Source organism: Lissotriton vulgaris, chromosome 8 (genome assembly GCF_964263255.1).
Source record: "Lissotriton vulgaris chromosome 8, aLisVul1.2, whole genome shotgun sequence".
In the NCBI taxonomy this organism is placed as follows: Eukaryota; Metazoa; Chordata; class Amphibia; order Caudata; family Salamandridae; genus Lissotriton; species Lissotriton vulgaris.
The window spans coordinates 1,508,006,202-1,508,024,189 of record NC_141696.1 but is presented as its reverse complement, the minus strand read 5'-3'; the positions used below and the strand labels follow the sequence as shown (position 1 = coordinate 1,508,024,189).

The following is a 17,988-nucleotide window of genomic DNA, read 5'->3' as shown; positions in this document are numbered from 1 at the left end:
TCACTTCTGTGGGTAGGTGATACTCATATTACCCACTCTAAGATTACTTTGCATAGGTGGTATTAGTGGAAGTGCCTAAGTAATTGTATAGGACACTAAATGGTGGGTCGCAGGTTTGTATTTATGCGAAGCAGTAGATTTTTATACCCACACCTGAAATTACCTTAATGGTTTAAGTAGCCTCCAAATAAATCCAGGAGGGCACTTTGGCGGTTGTATGATCCGGTATGGAACTGGAAATAGTTCCTACTATGGTTCTAAAATTCCTCAAGGTATCTGTAAATGGCAGTGAATTAATGTTTTAGATTTGAGCTATATGCATACAGGAACTTCAAGTAGTGCAGGGTTATAATTGTAAATAGAACAAAACTACCTTAAGATTACATGAGGATAAATCTTGTACTGGTAGTAGGAGCCACCGATATATATTTCCTGTGTTGCTGAAAATGAAAGCTCCTATTAGTTTATTGCAAACAAGGAGTGATAACCAATGGTCTACTGATCTACCTTGATACATTGATCACACATTTGTACTTACCCAGGATTAAATTACTGGCAGTTGTGTATGTTACACTTGTTTTTCACTAATACAACTAGCCACTTGAAGTCTGACTATTGAATTCTATTAGATAAGGCTGTTCTACATACATTAATCTAAATTGGAATCCTAAAAAAGATATTTTATCTTATCTTTTACCCAAAGAACCAGTGGCAGGACAATGCCCACCACGAATTGAATGCTAAATAGCTGCTATACCAGCATAGCGAAAAACAAGTGTAACATACACAACTGCCAGTAATTTAATCCTGGGTAAGTACAAATGTGTGATCAATGTATCAAGGTAGATCAGTAGACCATTGGTTATCACTCCTTGTTTGCAATAAACTAATAGGAGCTTTCATTTTCAGCAACACAGGAAATATATATCGGTGGCTCCTACTACCAGTACAAGATTTATCCTCATGTAATCTTAAGGTAGTTTTGTTCTATTTACAATTATAACCCTGCACTACTTGAAGTTCCTGTATGCATATAGCTCAAATCTAAAACATTAATTCACTGCCATTTACAGATACCTTGAGGAATTTTAGAACCATAGTAGGAACTATTTCCAGTTCCATACCGGATCATACAACCGCCAAAGTGCCCTCCTGGATTTATTTGGAGGCTACTTAAACCATTAAGGTAATTTCAGGTGTGGGTATAAAAATCTACTGCTTCGCATAAATACAAACCTGCGACCCACCATTTAGTGTCCTATACAATTACTTAGGCACTCCCACTAATACCACCTATGCAAAGTAATCTTAGAGTGGGTAATATGAGTATCACCTACCCACAGAAGTGATTTTCTAGATCACTATGACAACTAACATAGTGACCCACGAAATGGTAGCAGTCCAAATGCGCTATGCACTTTAGCAATACCGTACTAAACCACCTCTTTCACCAACTTTTAAGTATAAGAATAGCACCTTTTTGTCAAATGTTATAGCTTAAGAAAATATGTTGTTTTAGAAAATGATTCTGTAAAAATTTGGGTTTGATAAGATTAGTAATTATATGTTTCCTTCTAGAACTTGGTCCTGAAGAAGGTTGTCTATTTCACTGTAACCGAAACGCCGCGTCGACCCCTGTTCCTTTGAACTTTTTAACCTGATGCTTATGTGTTGTTTTTTTAAATATTTTTTTAAAATGTTATAACATGCTATATGTATGTTTTTTAATGATTTGTTACAATTGTGTTGATAATGTACCCCTTTGAATAAATTGACAAATATATATATATTTTTCTAAAACATTATTCTCTGATTTGTTTTTTACATTTGACGCTTTGTGTTCTTGACTGCAATTATCTTTTTAGTTGCTGGTGGTATAATGAATATAAGTTTGAGCGTATAATTTGTATTCTATGTCTTGGTCACCAATAGAAGTATACTGCTGGTATTGCTAGGTATTGCAAAACGCATTACAGACTACTACTCCATTTCCTACCCATTTTGCGGTAAACCTGTGGGACGTTCTCCAGTTTCCTACGCTATCTCCCCTGTCCCAAAGTTGACAGATAAGGGGGCCTCCTTTACTTTATTGATAGCTGAGAGATATGCCTGATAGAAGGCTACTTATAAGAGTGGGTTCTAACCCTATTAGAATGGTACTGCTGTGAACAGAAGAGGCAATCATTCCTCCACAGTGGGCATGACGCGACATGGCGAATAGGGATTGATAAGCAAAGGGGAATGCTGTCTACAACCACAGCAGTTGTAAATGCATTTCTAGTTGTTTGTTGATTTTACCTTCTAAAACAATACTTCCACTTGCTATAAGACATGTAAAGTATGAAAGTGAAAGACATTTCCTCCTATGATTGTTGCTTCCAGATTAATTTCTCCACTGAAGGGGATGAACCACCTGTTTTTGAAAGAGACAAACTGAAACAGTTGCAGAGTTTTAGCCCTGTCAGTTGGTAAAGAACTGATCACCAGAAGTTGCTACAGTGTTTTAGGCAACTCTCTTTGCTCAGTATGTTTTTTCCTACACAACTTTACACTTATGGACATTGTTTTATGCGCCATTCGTCAAGTGCAATGTGATTATTGAACGTCATATGGTTTGGAATTAATTAGGCTGATATTGCTTTTTACTCCGCCATTGGTGGTGATGGCCAACATGATGTTTCAAGCCCTCTCCCCCTTCCTTGCAGATCACGTCAACGGGCACTGCACAAGCCCCACCTCCCAGACCGGCAGCTCCAGCAAACGAATCTCCAGTGCCGATGGAACCAAAGCCAACCGCCGAGGGCCTGGGCGGCCACCTTTCCGAAAAGCACAGTCGGCTGCCTGCATGGAGATATCGCTGCCGGTCACGACAGAAGGTGGGTGGTGTGTGTGTGTAGGCTTGGGTGTGTGTGTGTGTGTGTGTGCTGAGTGCAAGTTTATCCCAGTCTCGAAGTCCCTTCAAAAAACCAACCTGCTCCTTGGTTCCCCTGAACACCCTCCATGTGATTTTCCTCTCTAATCTTCTGTTATGTCTACTTAGTACTAGTTAGCATGATAGCTGTCTGAATGTTTGCCCTTGTGTCTACTTTGTATCTTAGTGGTAGTTAGCATGCTCCCCAGCTTATAATGCGTTCACCTGGACTAATGGTAACCTGAATGTAGTAGTCCGACTAGACGCTTGCGATGCAATTCTTCCATAAACTGCTGAAAACTTTTCTGGCACGAGCTTTCAGTCAAACTGAAACTGCTGAAGCAGGGCTATCTATTCCTTAAGCTTGAGCTCACATGCACAATACATTTTGTAAATTTTACGTAATGACTTTTCCGATTTCAGAATTGTTCAAGAAAGGTAATAATGTTAAACTCTCTTAGAAGACAGGTCTGTGTACATGTTGCCATAGTTCACAATTACCTATTTTAGTTTTGCTTCTTGAAGATACAGTGATTGCTTGGTGAAGGAAAACCCAAACAAACTTACTTTACTGATTAAGAAATCAATTTTGCATGTTAAAATACCTGGAAAATGTTGTTTAGCAACACATACTCTCTTGCACATTTCCAGTTTTCTACTCATTTTAAGTTTTCTTTGCCTATGGGGCATATTACCAAGAACGGTGTGAGACTGTGGGCTGGGCGGGCCGGAATAACAAGCGGGGAGGCCGGATGTAGTGTGCTATGGTCAAGGATTTATTGATGGAAAGTGAATACAAAGTCCGGAATAAATAGTTCGTAGGGAAGAATAGTTCTGCCAAGAAGCTCCCAGCCGGGAGGGAATCTCGATGGTATGTGGATATCCTGGATGTGGTCCGCTGCTGGGCTGTTGTCGTCAGGTTACGGCCGGTCGATGGGTCTCCTCGGAGATAAGTAAGAGAGAGTATAGGGGTTAGTCCCGTCCAGTAAGGACTGCTGAGTACTACCACCGTCACCGGTAAGTGAATGGCCAGGTAATGAACGTGGGGGAAGGAGGGAAGGGTAGGTAAGGATAAGATCACTCGGCAAGCAGGAGGGGTTTGTGAGGGGAGTGTTCGGGGTAAGTGTGGGGACTATGAATACAGTGCTCGTGATGCTACTTCTACGTACTAAGGCTGGTGCGCAGTGCTCGTGGGGGCTCTATTTACACAATCTAACAGTTAGGTACAATATTTACACTAGGGAAACACGGAGAAGGATAGAGTGTACTCACGTGCCCCGCCGTAACTCTCATCCGAGTTACGGCCGCTCTCCCGCCACCTCCGGAGGTCGCCACCAATCCTCCGTCCTGAGGTCTTCTTCCTCGTTCTCTTCTCCGGTCTCCGCCTCCTCTCCGCTCTCCTCCTTCCTTCCTCTCTCCGTCGGGGGTTCCGCGCCGTTCGCTGTCTCCTGCCACGAGTCCGCTGGGCTGAACCCTGTCTCCTCGCTCCTGCCGTCTTTTCTAGTGTCCCGGCCGACTGCCGTGGTTGTACTTCCGGTTCCGGTCTGGTTGGTTTCCGGGTCGTCGGCGGGAGGTCTGTTTCCGGTATCCTGTTCTGGTTCCGGGTCTACGGGGGTTTGCGGATCCTGTGGGCGAAGAGAGGGAGCCCGGTGACAATGGGACGATGTTCCTCCCGGGGTGGGGGTGTGGTTTCCCCACCTACTCTGCGCTTCCAACGAGGTAGGGACCGCGGACCTTTCACAAACGGCAATAAAATGATCGCCGTTTTAGCGGCAGGTAACTGCCGCTAAAATGGCGATAATGGGCTTGATAATATGCCCTTGTGAATTCCCATAGGGGCCCAGGTTAACACCAGAACCTGGGCTGCTATGGGAATTCACACGGACATATTATCAAGCCCATTATCGCCGTTTTAGCGCCAGTTTCCTGACGCTAAAACGGCGATAATTCTATCGCCGTTCTTGATAATATGCCCTCAAGTGATTTTCCCCATTCTTGTGCCCTAATTGATCTTCTTGGGCACCTCTCTGTAGTCTCCATGTTTTCACAATCAGCCACTCCCAACATTTTCAACAAATGTAAGCCGTCATAGAGTAGTTACCAAATGGCATGCCCCCTCCAATGCCATCTTTTTCAGAGGGATATTACATTTCTCACTCTATGCTAGTCCTAATAGATGTCCACCCCACTAGAGAATTGGAAATATATACTTTACCTTGAGTCTGACTTGGAGGCATCTGTAACTACCATCAAAACCATTAGTCTGTGTTTGAGTTACACCAACACCGTGGATCGCCATTTTGGGAGAAGCTGCAACACCATACAAGGTCATTATTTGTAGTGGGCTACACCAAAACATGAGGCTTCAACTTTGGGGGGATGCCTGTCTCACATCACGATAGTGGCATCGTCCACTTCTTGTACCAGACAAAACATATGGGGGTGGGGGGGGGGGGGGGGGGGGAGGGGGTATCCATCCTGTCCCAATTAGATTTTTGTTTGCAATTCTGGGGCATATTTACAAAGAAGTGACGGAGCGCAGCATTAGCCTTCTAGGCTCAACACAGCGCTCCGCCACTTCTGAAATGCAAGGCTACACCGTATTTACAACAATACATTGCAGCCCTGCGTTTCCCCTGCGCTGGTGCTAATTTCAGTTGCCTAGCGCCAACGCAGGCAACCTTACACCCTAGTGCGAGGGTGCCTGCGTTGTGGGGAATGACGATTTGTAACTTCTATGTGTGCTGCTTTGTGCAGTACACATAAAAGTTGCAACTCGTCATTTTTAAAATGATTGCTTATGTGCATGAAGGGACACCTTCCTGCACATAAACAATCATGCATGATGTTTTGCTGCAATGCAGCACCCATAAAAGAGAAAAACGAGGAGAAATAAAGCATTTCACCGTCTAGCACCCTGTTAAGACCAGGTTTTTCCAGGTCTTACTTATGTTACTGCCCCTATTTACACCACTTTTGTAAATATGGGGCAGTGTCAAGATCAGTGGGTGTTGCGCCGGAATGCTCACCGCCATACCCATGGCCTACCCCTTTCACACTACGTATAGCATGAAAGGGTGCCTTATTTACAAGTTTTCAGTGGGTTATTTACAACTTTTAAGTGGGTTTATGCTGCCTTGTAAATAAACAAAGCCTGTATTGCCACTACAATGTCAAAAAAGTGACATCTAGTTGCGATACAGGCTTGTAAATATGCCCCTCTGGGTCCTGTCTGATGATGCACACCGTTGGATAATGTGTGTTACGTCCAACATCTGTTGAATTAGTATTGAAACTTCATGAATTTTCTTTCATATTGAGACTGGTGCTCTTTCTTCCCCGCAAACCAGCATTGTACTACACAAGCTAAGGTTGATATTGGACAAGAGCCTGGACGGCTCTATTTCTTTCCCTCGATATGAAATTGCTAGATTCATTGGACTTCATTGAAAGAAACAAAATAGGTAGTTCTTGTGCAAGGTCTGTTGATTGATGGGATCTCTTTGAAGACCATTCAGTGCACAAAAAGTAACATATCTCTAGAAGGACACCTTTTTGATGTATCCATGCCATGCCCACTGTGACTAGCAGATTAGAAAGCTTCATCAGCTTCCATGCTACATCCGCTTGTCCTGAGTTTACCTGGGCCTGCCTCCAAGCCATTATAAGGAAAATATGTCCGTGGGGATTAGTCGGAACTTGTTTTGATATGACCTTGAGACCCTATAAGTCAAGAATTGAAAGACATGCTTGAAACACGTTGTTCACCCAACATCTGATGTATGGGAAAAGCCATTGGTACAAAAAGCATGCATGAACATTGGCAAACACAGCCTTAATCTAGCACCATCTGTTCTGATTTGTATAATACATAATAATTTCAGGCATCATTTATCCATATCCAGCACGTGGTTTAGTTGTTCTATGTTTAAGGTCGTTATTATGGTGGAGAGTTACTAGCACCCAGACCGGTGTGCTTTGGATGATCACGCAAGTCCCCGTGGGTCGATCAGCATCAGATTCCTAAGGGTGGCTGTGTGAGTCAGCAGTCATTTTAATCAATGTAGTTCATACCAAAGTTGAGAGAATCAAACACTGTTCCAGCTTGTACCTATGTTCATGAGCTGTAGCCAGCATTGAGCCAGGGTGTGACAAGAACAGTAGCACATATATTAGAGATTCAGAAACTCTCTCATTATACACCTCCACCTCCAGTTCAGACACTTAAGGCTTGATTTAGAGTTTGGCAGACGCGTATTCTGTCACAAACCTCACGGATCACCAATCGACATTATGACAAATGCATTACTTCCTAAAGCACTTCAAATACAGCAGACTGGATGTCCATCATGTTTGGGGTTTTTTATTGAGGAAATAGAATATCTTACATATATATGAATACTCAAACATCCAATTAGCATTATTGTTACAGAATCTGATAGCAGGTCAGATTATTCTGATTTCACGTTTATCCTTATTACAACTCTAAAAGAGACACAGTAACAAGGCATCCATTGTAGTACATAATTCCTTTCCATTAAAGATTGTGTCAGAGATTTAACCTTACGAAGATGCGTTGCTGCACATAAATTAAAGAGGTCTCCCTGAACAGCTGACATAAATTGATACACTTTAAATTTTTGCAGAGAATTTACATGACACCTGAGAAAATGCACTCTATTGATCCAGTCAGGCCTAAAGCAAATATCAAACTGGATGAACCAAAACCTGCTCAAATTGAATGGAGGGAAAACAGAAGTGTTAGTTCTCGGTCAGAAGCAAGACCTTTGGAGTTCTAAGCATTGGCCATCAGAGATGGGTGCCCTCCCTCTCCCATCAGAACCTGGAGGTTACCATGGACAATGGTCTAACCATGCAGTGTCAAGTAAACAAGGTGGCAGCCATCTGCTTTACATTCTGCGTTGGTTAAAGAAAATTATCTGGATGCTGCTGCCTGATACCCAAAAGTCCGTGGTCAGTGCCCTGATAACCTCTCGGTTGGACTACGGCAACGTCCTTTATCTAGGGGCAACTAAGGCAGTAACAAGACGTCTCCAGCTTGTTCAAAATGCCGCTGCGAGACTGCTATGCAAAAGTCACAGAACTGATCACATTACGGGGCGCCTCCGTGACTTACACTGGCTGATAGTGGCGAGCCGGATGACATTTAAAACCTTGAGTTACATGCATAAAATAAAGTGGGGTACTGCCCCCAGTTACCTTCAATCCCTTGTCCACACCTATACTCCCGCACGCTGCCTCCGATCTTCATCTCAAGGCTTTTTTTATCGTGCCTAAATACAGACTCGCTAAAATGGGTGGTAGGTCCTTTTCTTTTCTAGGTCCAAAACTTTGGAATTCTCTCCCCCTTAACATCCGTACAGAGACCAGCTATGTCCGATTTCGCAGAGCTATCAAGACCTGGCTGTTCAATCAATAAATCTCCAGTACGTAGGAATCCTTTTGGCCCAATTGCTCCCTGTCTTTTTTAGCGCCGGGAAACTCTTTGGGTAGCTGTCGCGCTCTATAAGCTCAATAAATAAATAAATAAATAAATAAATAATAAATAAAATCCAGACAGACCGCATAGCTGTTTGAAACGTGGGGCGCCACATGCCGACTTTGTGCATCTTGCTTGGAATTGTGTTAAAATTAGGGCCCATTGGCAAGAAGTGTACAGAGTAATTGGGTAAATGACAAGTCTGGAGATAGCACCAACACCTGAGACTGCACTGTTGAGTTGCATGTTTGGTTTCCAGAAAGGGGTTCATAAGTTTATGGCAATTGTGTTGCTGCTGTCGAAGAGAGAGATAGCTCTTAAGTGGGGCTTTAAATCCTCCAGAACATTAAACGGCTGGCACAACAGTTTAACATATTGTAATGCGAGTTGTGAATTATATGGTAGTACTCAACCACCGGCGTCCTGCCCGAAAGATATCTGGGGGGCCCTAAGGAGTTGCTTGCTTGCGTCAAGCATATCCCCCACTGTGTAACAAACAGACTGGATTGTTTCCACTGGAGTGGGTTAAATTGTTCCATGCAATGCTCCAGGTGGTTTGCTGGTGGGGCAGCACCATTTGAGAAAGGGCAGATGCTACGTAAGGATATAGGTTGGGAGTATGGGCTTTGTGATTTGGTGGGGGGTTGGGAGGTGGGCAGGATTCGCTAGAAATTGAATAGTTTTCTATTCTGCATCGTGCTTTGTTAAATAGCAACACTTCAGTGAGTAACCTTGTATTGAAAGCATCTCTTATGAAACTGGTAAATAAAGTTATATTAAAAAAACTTTACAAAGATGCCTCAATGCTAAAATCAGCTCTTCTTATTCAGAACTCCTGGCCATCCCAGGGCAATCCGCATCCAACCACCTAGCCACAGGTAACTTCTGACCCTAACCCTCCTTCCTTTAGAGATATAGACTTTCTTCTAAATAGAATTTTGCCAGAAATCTGGTTATCCACTGCAATACATACTCGCGCGACAAAGATAGGCTAATCTTTAACTCTGTCATTCACACAATGAGGATCTGCACCTAAGAGCGCAAGTTTGGGTGTAATATCGACTGAGGCATTTAAGATCCTACTCAAGAATTTGCATATTTTATTCCAAAACCCTCCCAATTTCACATAGTATCAAAATGGATCTATGACAGAATTTCGACAGACAGAATTTCGACCTACACAAATATCGGCGTAATTATATCGATAGCAAAAATATCGACGCCCTATGTACAACATGGTAAGTACCAAAATATCGAAAAAATAATATCGATGTTAAAAATATCGTTGTTAAATATATCAAATTTTTTTAAATTTAAAATAACATAAAAAATACTGTAAATAATACTTATTAATTACTTACACATATTTAAATATATGTAATAATGGTAAAAAATAATAATAATACATATTTAATTTAAGAAAAAAAATTTAAAAATCATATATAATATATAATTACTTAACAATAATTACTATTCCCACTCCAGTGGGTGCAACAGTAGGGAAAACTGACCCTGAACCCTAAAAATACCCCTTTACCCAAAAACCTAAAACTGACCCTGAACCCTAAAAATACCCCTTTACCCAAAAACTGAAAACTGACCCTGAACCCTAAAAATACCCCTTTACCCAAAAACTGAAAACTGACACTGAACCCTAAAAATACCCCTTTACCCAAAAACTGAAAACTGACCCTGAACCCTAAAAATACCCCTTTACCCAAAAACTGAAAACTGACACTGAACCCCAAAAATACCCCTTTACCCAAAAACTGAAAACTGACCCTGAACCCTAAAAATACCCCTTTACCCAAAAACTGGAAACTGACCCTGAACCCTAAAAATACCCCTTTACCCAAAAACTGAAAACTGACCCTGAACCCTAAAAATACCCCTTTACCCAAAAACTGAAAACTGACCCTGAATCCTAAAAATACCCCTTTACCCCAAAAACCAAAACTGACCCAGAACACTAAAAATGCCCCTTTACCCAAAAACCCAAAACTGACCCTGAACCCTAAAAATACTCCTTTACCCAAAATTAATTATTACAATTAAATTACTTCCCACCCTATTCCCCTATAAACCCACAACCCGCTCCAGTAGTAAAACATATAATTTAGTTAAAAATATACATAAATTATCAATTAATTATTCTATTAATCAATTAAAATAATTCATTGCCAATTAATATTTCATAGCAAAATAAATTAATCATTAAAAAATAATTATTTCATTACAAATAAATTACTTCCCACCCTATTCCCCTATAAACCCACAACCCGCTTCAGTAGTAAAACATATAATTTACTTAAAAAAATACATAAATTATCAATTAATTAGTCAATTAATCAATGAAAATAATTCATTGCCAATAATTATTGAATTGCAAAATAAATTAATCATTAAAAAATAATTATTTAATTACAAATAAATTACTTCCCACCCTATTCCCCCATAAACCCACAACCCGCTCCAGTAGTAAAACATATAATTTACTTAAAAATATACATAAATTATCAATTAATTAATCAATTAATCAATTAAAATAATTCATTGCCAATTAATATTTAATTGCAAAATATATTAATCATTGAAAAATAATTTTTAATTACAAATAAATTACTTCCCACCCTATTCCCCTATAAACCCACAACCCGCTCCAGTAGTAAAACATATAATTTACTTAAAAATATACATAAATTATCAATTAATTAATCAATTAATCAATTAAAATAATTCATTGCCAATTAATATTTAATTGCAAAATAAATTAATCATTAAAAAATAATTATTTAATTACAAATAAATTACTTCCCACCCTATTCCCCTAAAAACCCACAACCCGCTCTGGTAGTAAAACATATTATTTACTTTTATATATTTTTTATTTATAAAAACATATTAAACACATATTATAACAATTAATTTAAATACTTAACTAAAATTTCTAACACATATTAGTAAATCGAAATTACTTACATCGATATATATGCTATCGATATAAGTAATTTCGATATTACCTACCTTAGGGTGGATATTCTGGCCATCGATATTCTGGCCATCGATATTCTGTCCCATCGATATTAGCAACTCGATATAAGTGTAAGTCGAAATTAAAAAATCGATATTTTGACTGTTTACCTATCAAAATATATGTACTATAGCTGTATTACCAGTATTACATCGCACACACTTCGAATCCACTCTTTTGCCCCAGCTAGGGGTATAATACATTCTATACAACATCTTATAATGTTGACTCTTCAGCTTAGCACTTAATAATACCTCTTACCCCACAGTTAAGGCCTGCTGAAAACATAAATCCCTTGAGGTAAGAATAAAGGAGAACCTCAGCGTGGGGTATTAACAGTGTCGGATCCTCCACTAAGGCGGAGGAGCGTCGCCTCACTAAACAAAAGGAAAAATACAATGATAGTAACTATTGTTATCATTTTATTTTTCCTATTTGATTCAATGGCTCTGGGGTGGGGTGGGGCAGAGCTGGCGTAGTAGGGAGAGGAGTGGTCTTCACTCCTGGCGCCCTGCCCCAAGCAGTCCTGCGCACTTTGCATGTCCCCACCAGGCTGCATTACGCAACCGGTTGAGGAACATGCAAATCCTTCTAGTCCCGTCTGAGCGCCGATCCATGGCGCTCAGACCAATGACAACGCTGCATTGCAGCGTTGTGATTAGCTATGGGGAGGCTGGGAGGGCGGGTGCTTCCTGCTGCTGGCCGGGATTGCAGGAAGGAAAAGGACGGAGAACGGAGTAGAGGCAGCGGCAGTTTCATCAGGTAAGTGTGGTTTTTTTTGCTTTCTTTTTTCGTGCCATTTGTCGTCCCCCCTCCCACCCTCCCCCCCCCCCTCCAGCTCCACCAAATCAAACTTTTTTCTATAATAGCTGGGTTTCATATTTTTCAAAAAACCTCCTTCGCAGTCTTTCCCCAGAGTTAATTCATAAATGCTTTGTAACATCCTTGACTCTCAATTCCATCCCACAGAGCCGTTACTATAGGTTCTATAAATTGAAGCCCAAATATAATACTTAAAACAGGGCACGGCCTACCTGCCCCTGCCTAATGGGAGAGTTAGAAACTTCAGCGCTATTCTCACCCTTTTGTACTCCCAAATAAAATTATTACGAATTCTGTCCGTTTTTTTTAAACAGTCATTCCCTACTTCTAATGGAATTAGGGAGTACCAACATCTTGATGACATTAGATCGCCCTATCATCATCAAATTGAGATTAGTGATACATGCTAAATCCTTTTTAATTTTGGGTAATATTTGAATGGGGTAATGTTACCCATGTCAGAAATTGTAACTATTCCAAGATAGATTGCCTTGTCAGTTTTACAGCTATCACTAATATGAATATCTTTGTTAGATATCACTTGGGTCTTTCCATTAAGAAGACACCTGCCCAAACCTATCAGCTTCCACCTCTATTTCACTGATAGCCTCATCTGGATCTGTCATGACAGTGGCCACGTCATCAGCATATGCTAACACTTTAGTGCCCAATCCATTAAACACTACAGGCCTGATACCTGAACTGCTGGTTATTTTATTCTAAAAGGGATTAATATATAAAGTAAATAGTAGGGGAGAGTATGGCTAGCCCTGCCACGCTCCCCTTGTGATCTTGATGCTCTCAGATCCCAAGTCCATCAATTGTATTTTGCCTGTCAGACTTTACACATAATTCATATGGCTGCCATTTAACCAGGACCGATGCCTAACCTCTCTAATAACTCCCATAAATATACCCAGGTTACCCTTTTCGAATGTCTTTTCCGCATTGAGCAGGATCATGGATATATGGATCCTCCTTATTTAAGCTATATCAAACAATGTTCCAGACAAGTCAACGCCGTCTCCTCATCGTGCTTCAACATCCTGCGCATGCTACGTAAGATCTTCCGGTGGATCCCCACCGAGACTAGGAAGACGGTCACCCAGGCCCTCGTCACCAGCCGTCTGGACTACGGCAACACCCTCTACGCCGGAACCACCACCAGACTCCAGAAGAGACTCCAGCGGATCCAGAACGCCTCAGCACGACTCATCCTGGACATCCCCCGTCGCAGCCACATCTCCGGACACCTGAGAGATCTGCATTGGCTCCCGATCAACAAGAGAATAACCTTCCGTCTCCTCACCCACGCACACAAAGCCCTACACAGCCAAGGCCCAGGATACCTCAACAGCCGCCTCAACTTCTATGCTCCCAAACGCCAGCTTCGATCGACCGGCCATGCCCTCGCCGCCGTCCCCCGCATCCGAAGAGCCACCACAGTGGGACGGTCCTTCTCCTACCTCGCCGCCAAGACCTGGAACTCCCTCCCCACCCACCTCCGCCTGACCCAGGACCACCTCGCCTTCAGGAAGCAACTCAAGACCTGGTTGTTCGAGCAGTAGCAGATCCCCCCCCCCCAGCGCCTTAAGACCCTCTGGGTAAGTAGTGCGCTATATAAATACGATGATTGATTGATTGATTGATTGATTGATTGAGCCCATCTGACATGATCTACTGTGCCTTGTGAGACCAATCTGGCAATGACCCTGCTCAGCCGGGTCACTAACATCTTTGAGTGAATTTAAATATCACTTTTGATTAATGATATGGACCTGTAAGAGCAAGGGTTGAGGGAGGGGTTTCCCCTTGTTTTTAAATTACAACTATATTAGTATTCAACTATGACTTTTGTCCCAATTTCCCGCTCTATGCATCTACAAAAGTACTAAGCATATTGGCTGAAAAAATCGTTAAAAAATGATATAACTCTAAAGAAATTTTATCAGGTCCCGCTGCCTTCTCAAGTGCCAGAGAGTTCACTGCTTCCCTTAATTCAACTATCATGAATGGTGAATCAAGATCAATCCTGTTGTCTTCCCCCAAAGCTTTGATATCTACTTGATCCAAATAGTGCTTGCTGGGTCTAGCTCCTCCTGATAGAGAGTGCCAATAAATTCAAAAAAGACTCCACTAACTCCTTTGGTGTTCTCAATTATCTGGCCTCGTCTTTCCTTGATAGCAGTAACTCTACCCTGTGTTTCTTTATGCATAGCCCTCAGGGCTAGCTGCTTCCCTACACTATCACAGAATTCATACCTCTCAGCCTGATATTTCTATGTAGCCCTCCTAGAGAAAAAGCTGTTAATCTCAACTTTAAACCCTGCTGTCCTCTAAAGAATCTCATCCTGTGTCCCCCCTATGCCTGCCTGATCCTATGCACCGTCAGATGAGCCCTTCCAGTCTTCCTAGTTCCTTATGGAATACCTTGATCTTATTATGACTGCCCCTCTGATTATTAAGCACTAATATTACGTTTTTCCCTCTAATCCAGGCCTTCAGGGCATCCATACTTCTGGTACGGTGCTTCCTCTATTTTTAAAAATCAATCACCCACTGTCTCATGTGGCTTACATACTCACGGTTCGACAACAATGCTCCATCGAGTGACCGTGAATTTATTGGTCTAGCCCTTGTAGCATACTCTACTTCCAGGACCAGAGGGTTATGGTCATAAAACACTCTTGGATGTTCCATTATGCCATCCTGACTTAAAAGGGTAGATGAGGTAAAAAACAAAATTCAGGCATACATAATTTTTAGTGGATTAAGAATAAGATGTAAATTCTGGACCTGAGAACTCTAAGGCCACTGAACACCAATCTAACCATGCAAATCCATACATTGTTTTAGAGCACTATAAAACGTGGGTTTCCTCCCACAATATCCTGCTATGGAGGAGTATACCAATCCCACATCGCAGTTAAGATCTCTACTCAGCGCTGTGGGTGCAGGCCAAGATGTTAGTGCTTGGAACATGTCATCAATAACTGCTGCTTCATCAAGATTGGGGCCATAAATTGAACAAAGGTGAATCTGAATACCTCTACTTGATATTGAGCTAAAATCCATCTGCCCAGTCTGTCTGAGGCGCTCCTTTTGATATCACAGAACCTGGCTGTAGCGAATAATGCTACCCTCCTCACAGCACTCCTCTGTGAAGTGTAGGCCAGCAATCTGTACCCCATTGTGCCTAGCAGGTGTTTCTTATCTACGAAGATGTTTTTTTCCTGTGGCCCTCACCAACCGCAACCACTCGGCTACCCTAATCTGTTTGAGACGTTCATTCAAGCCCCAAACATTAACTGTGACAATACGAAGCGAATCCATCAAAGTACAGATAGGAGTAAAACTCCTAGAGCCCAGCAGCTATAGACAAAATACAACGTATCCCATTTAAACCACTCCCCATACAGGTCCCCCCAACAGATAAGACTCAACAAGACCTAACACAATCTTATTAAGATCATACCTTTTTTGCTTATTTCTGTTTTTCCTCCCCCTCCTTCCCGTCTTCCTCCTCTTCCCACTAAACCCTTCCCCACCCTACCAACAAACCTCAAATCCAGCTCTCCTTCACCTCCTCCTCTCTCCCCAAGAAAAGATCTCAGTTACACGTTTAGGCCGCATGGCCTTATTTCAAGCAATCCAGGAATTGATTAACCAGGTATTAAGTATCTAAGGATTAAACATGTGGGTCTTCTCATGACATATTATTTTAAATCCAGCAAGACTGAGGAGATAGACTTGGCCTTCTTTATCTTGAGGGCCAACATTAGAAGATATGTGGCAAGTCCATGAATCACCAGTGATAGGGTGCTCTAGAGAGTATGTGTTTGAAATGTGGGACAAAGAGCATCATTCAAGTTGAGTGTGGGTTTAGTATCACAGTTTAGGGCATGAATACTAATACTGAAACAGTTTTTAGCAATAAAATTGTTGTAATTATACTCTAGTCACAAGGTTTGAGTTTGGATGTTTCTTAGGAAGTGGTTCAACTTGGAAATAGATAGTTATAAATATAGCAAAATCATATTTTAAAATGACCTGGATATATTTAGATTGAATAATGTAGAGTGTCAGGAGCGGTCTGTGGGCTTTGTGTGGTTGAATTTTCAAGCATTATTAAATTATGCCAGGCTCAAAGTGAGTAAAAAGGTCAAACAACATACATTTTATAAAACTAGTAGTGCATATTAAGTGCAGACTCTTGGGATATAGATTTCACCAGCAGAGTTGTGAGCATGTATGAAAAAAATCTATTTTGTCTAGTAATATGGTGAGCAGGTTCATATTTCCCACCATCCATCTGCAATCTGCACTGGAAGTGACCTCTCCCCCCCGCAGGACCTACTTAATGATAAAGGAGCGCCAAAGAAAAACCCATCCATGCTCATCCGTGCCTGGACCATGCCCGCACCAGCACACTTGGTCCTCTTCCCCTCCTGCCACTGTCCTGCTGTGATCCTCTAAGCCTTCAACCCCGGCCACTGCTCCCTATGCTGCCGCCTTGCAAACTTATTTATTTATTTATTTGCAAACTTATACCGCGCTGGGAATCGAACTCCCTTGGGAGTATCTCCGCACCAACCACATAACACAAAAGGCACCCAACAACACACTCTCTCACATTCAAACAGCCCTGCAACCACCTACACACAGGTCACACACCCTCCACACTCACATGCATTCTCTTTAACACCCGCTCACTCACCAAACACCACACAGAGATCTGGGTGCTTCTGCATGACAATGTCCTGGTCCACCTTTTCCTCATGGAAACCTGGCTCAACCCTGCTTCAGCATTTGACATCACCACACCCACCAAGGATACAAGATCACCAGGCAGGACAGACTTCACAAGCCCAGAGACGGAACAGCCATCATCCACAAGAATCCCATTAGCTTCACCACCTCATCATCCTCCAACTTTGAACACCAGTCATTCAAGCTCCTCATCACAGCCAACTTCACCCTTAATGGCACTCTCCTCTACAGACCACCTGGACCATGCACCTGGACTTCACCGACACCATCACAGACTTCGTTGCCCCACTCCCCCTCGATGCTAGCAATTACATCTTACTTGGAGACCTGTACAACCATCTGGAGATCATGCTGACTCCAACTTAAAATAACTGATCGAAGACCTAGGAAGTCTGGGCCTCACCTAATGATTAAATGTACTTGTATATGTCACCAGAATTTCAATAAGTGAACCACCTCCTACACTGACTTCCTGGCACCCCTCAAACACAGCAATACAACAAGATCAAGACCCCATGTTAGTTGGTATACGCAGAAACTCAGACTGATGAAATGTTACTGCTAACAACTGAAGTGCAAACGGAGAATGAGCCAGGACAATGCAGACAGGAGAACTTTCAAATCTGCTTTGAGACACTACCACCAAATGATCTGGACCACCATTTACACCACGCTGGCAGACAGCATCGATGCCAGCACCAAAAGAAGCAAATAAATCTTTGCCACTGTGAAGGATTTCACCTCACGAGCTGACTCGATCACTTCCTCACAGGAACTCTGAAACAGTCTCTCAATTCTTCAGCAACAAAATCACTGCCATTTACAGCAGCTCCACACTGCACCCAGACTCACCATACCGTGCCAAACGTCTCCCAAACGTATCCAAATTTCAGTGCTAACCACATGGCCCATCATCACACAAGACGAAACCACCGCCACAAGGTAGTCCCTCTA

At 42.0% G+C, this 17,988-nt stretch overlaps 1 protein-coding gene across 5 annotated transcripts in view; it reads left to right on the top strand.

The window, feature by feature from the left end:
- Nucleotides 1-17,988, top strand: part of STXBP5L (syntaxin binding protein 5L) — a 1,891,501-nt gene that overhangs the window by 1,643,109 nt on the left and 230,404 nt on the right. For all 5 annotated transcript variants that reach the window (XM_086935625.1, XM_086935622.1, XM_086935624.1 and 2 more), the window contains one exon: nt 2,706-2,876. In XM_086935625.1, the coding sequence (XP_086791751.1) occupies nt 2,706-2,876 (171 nt within the window). The remainder of the gene's footprint in view (nt 1-2,705; nt 2,877-17,988) is intronic.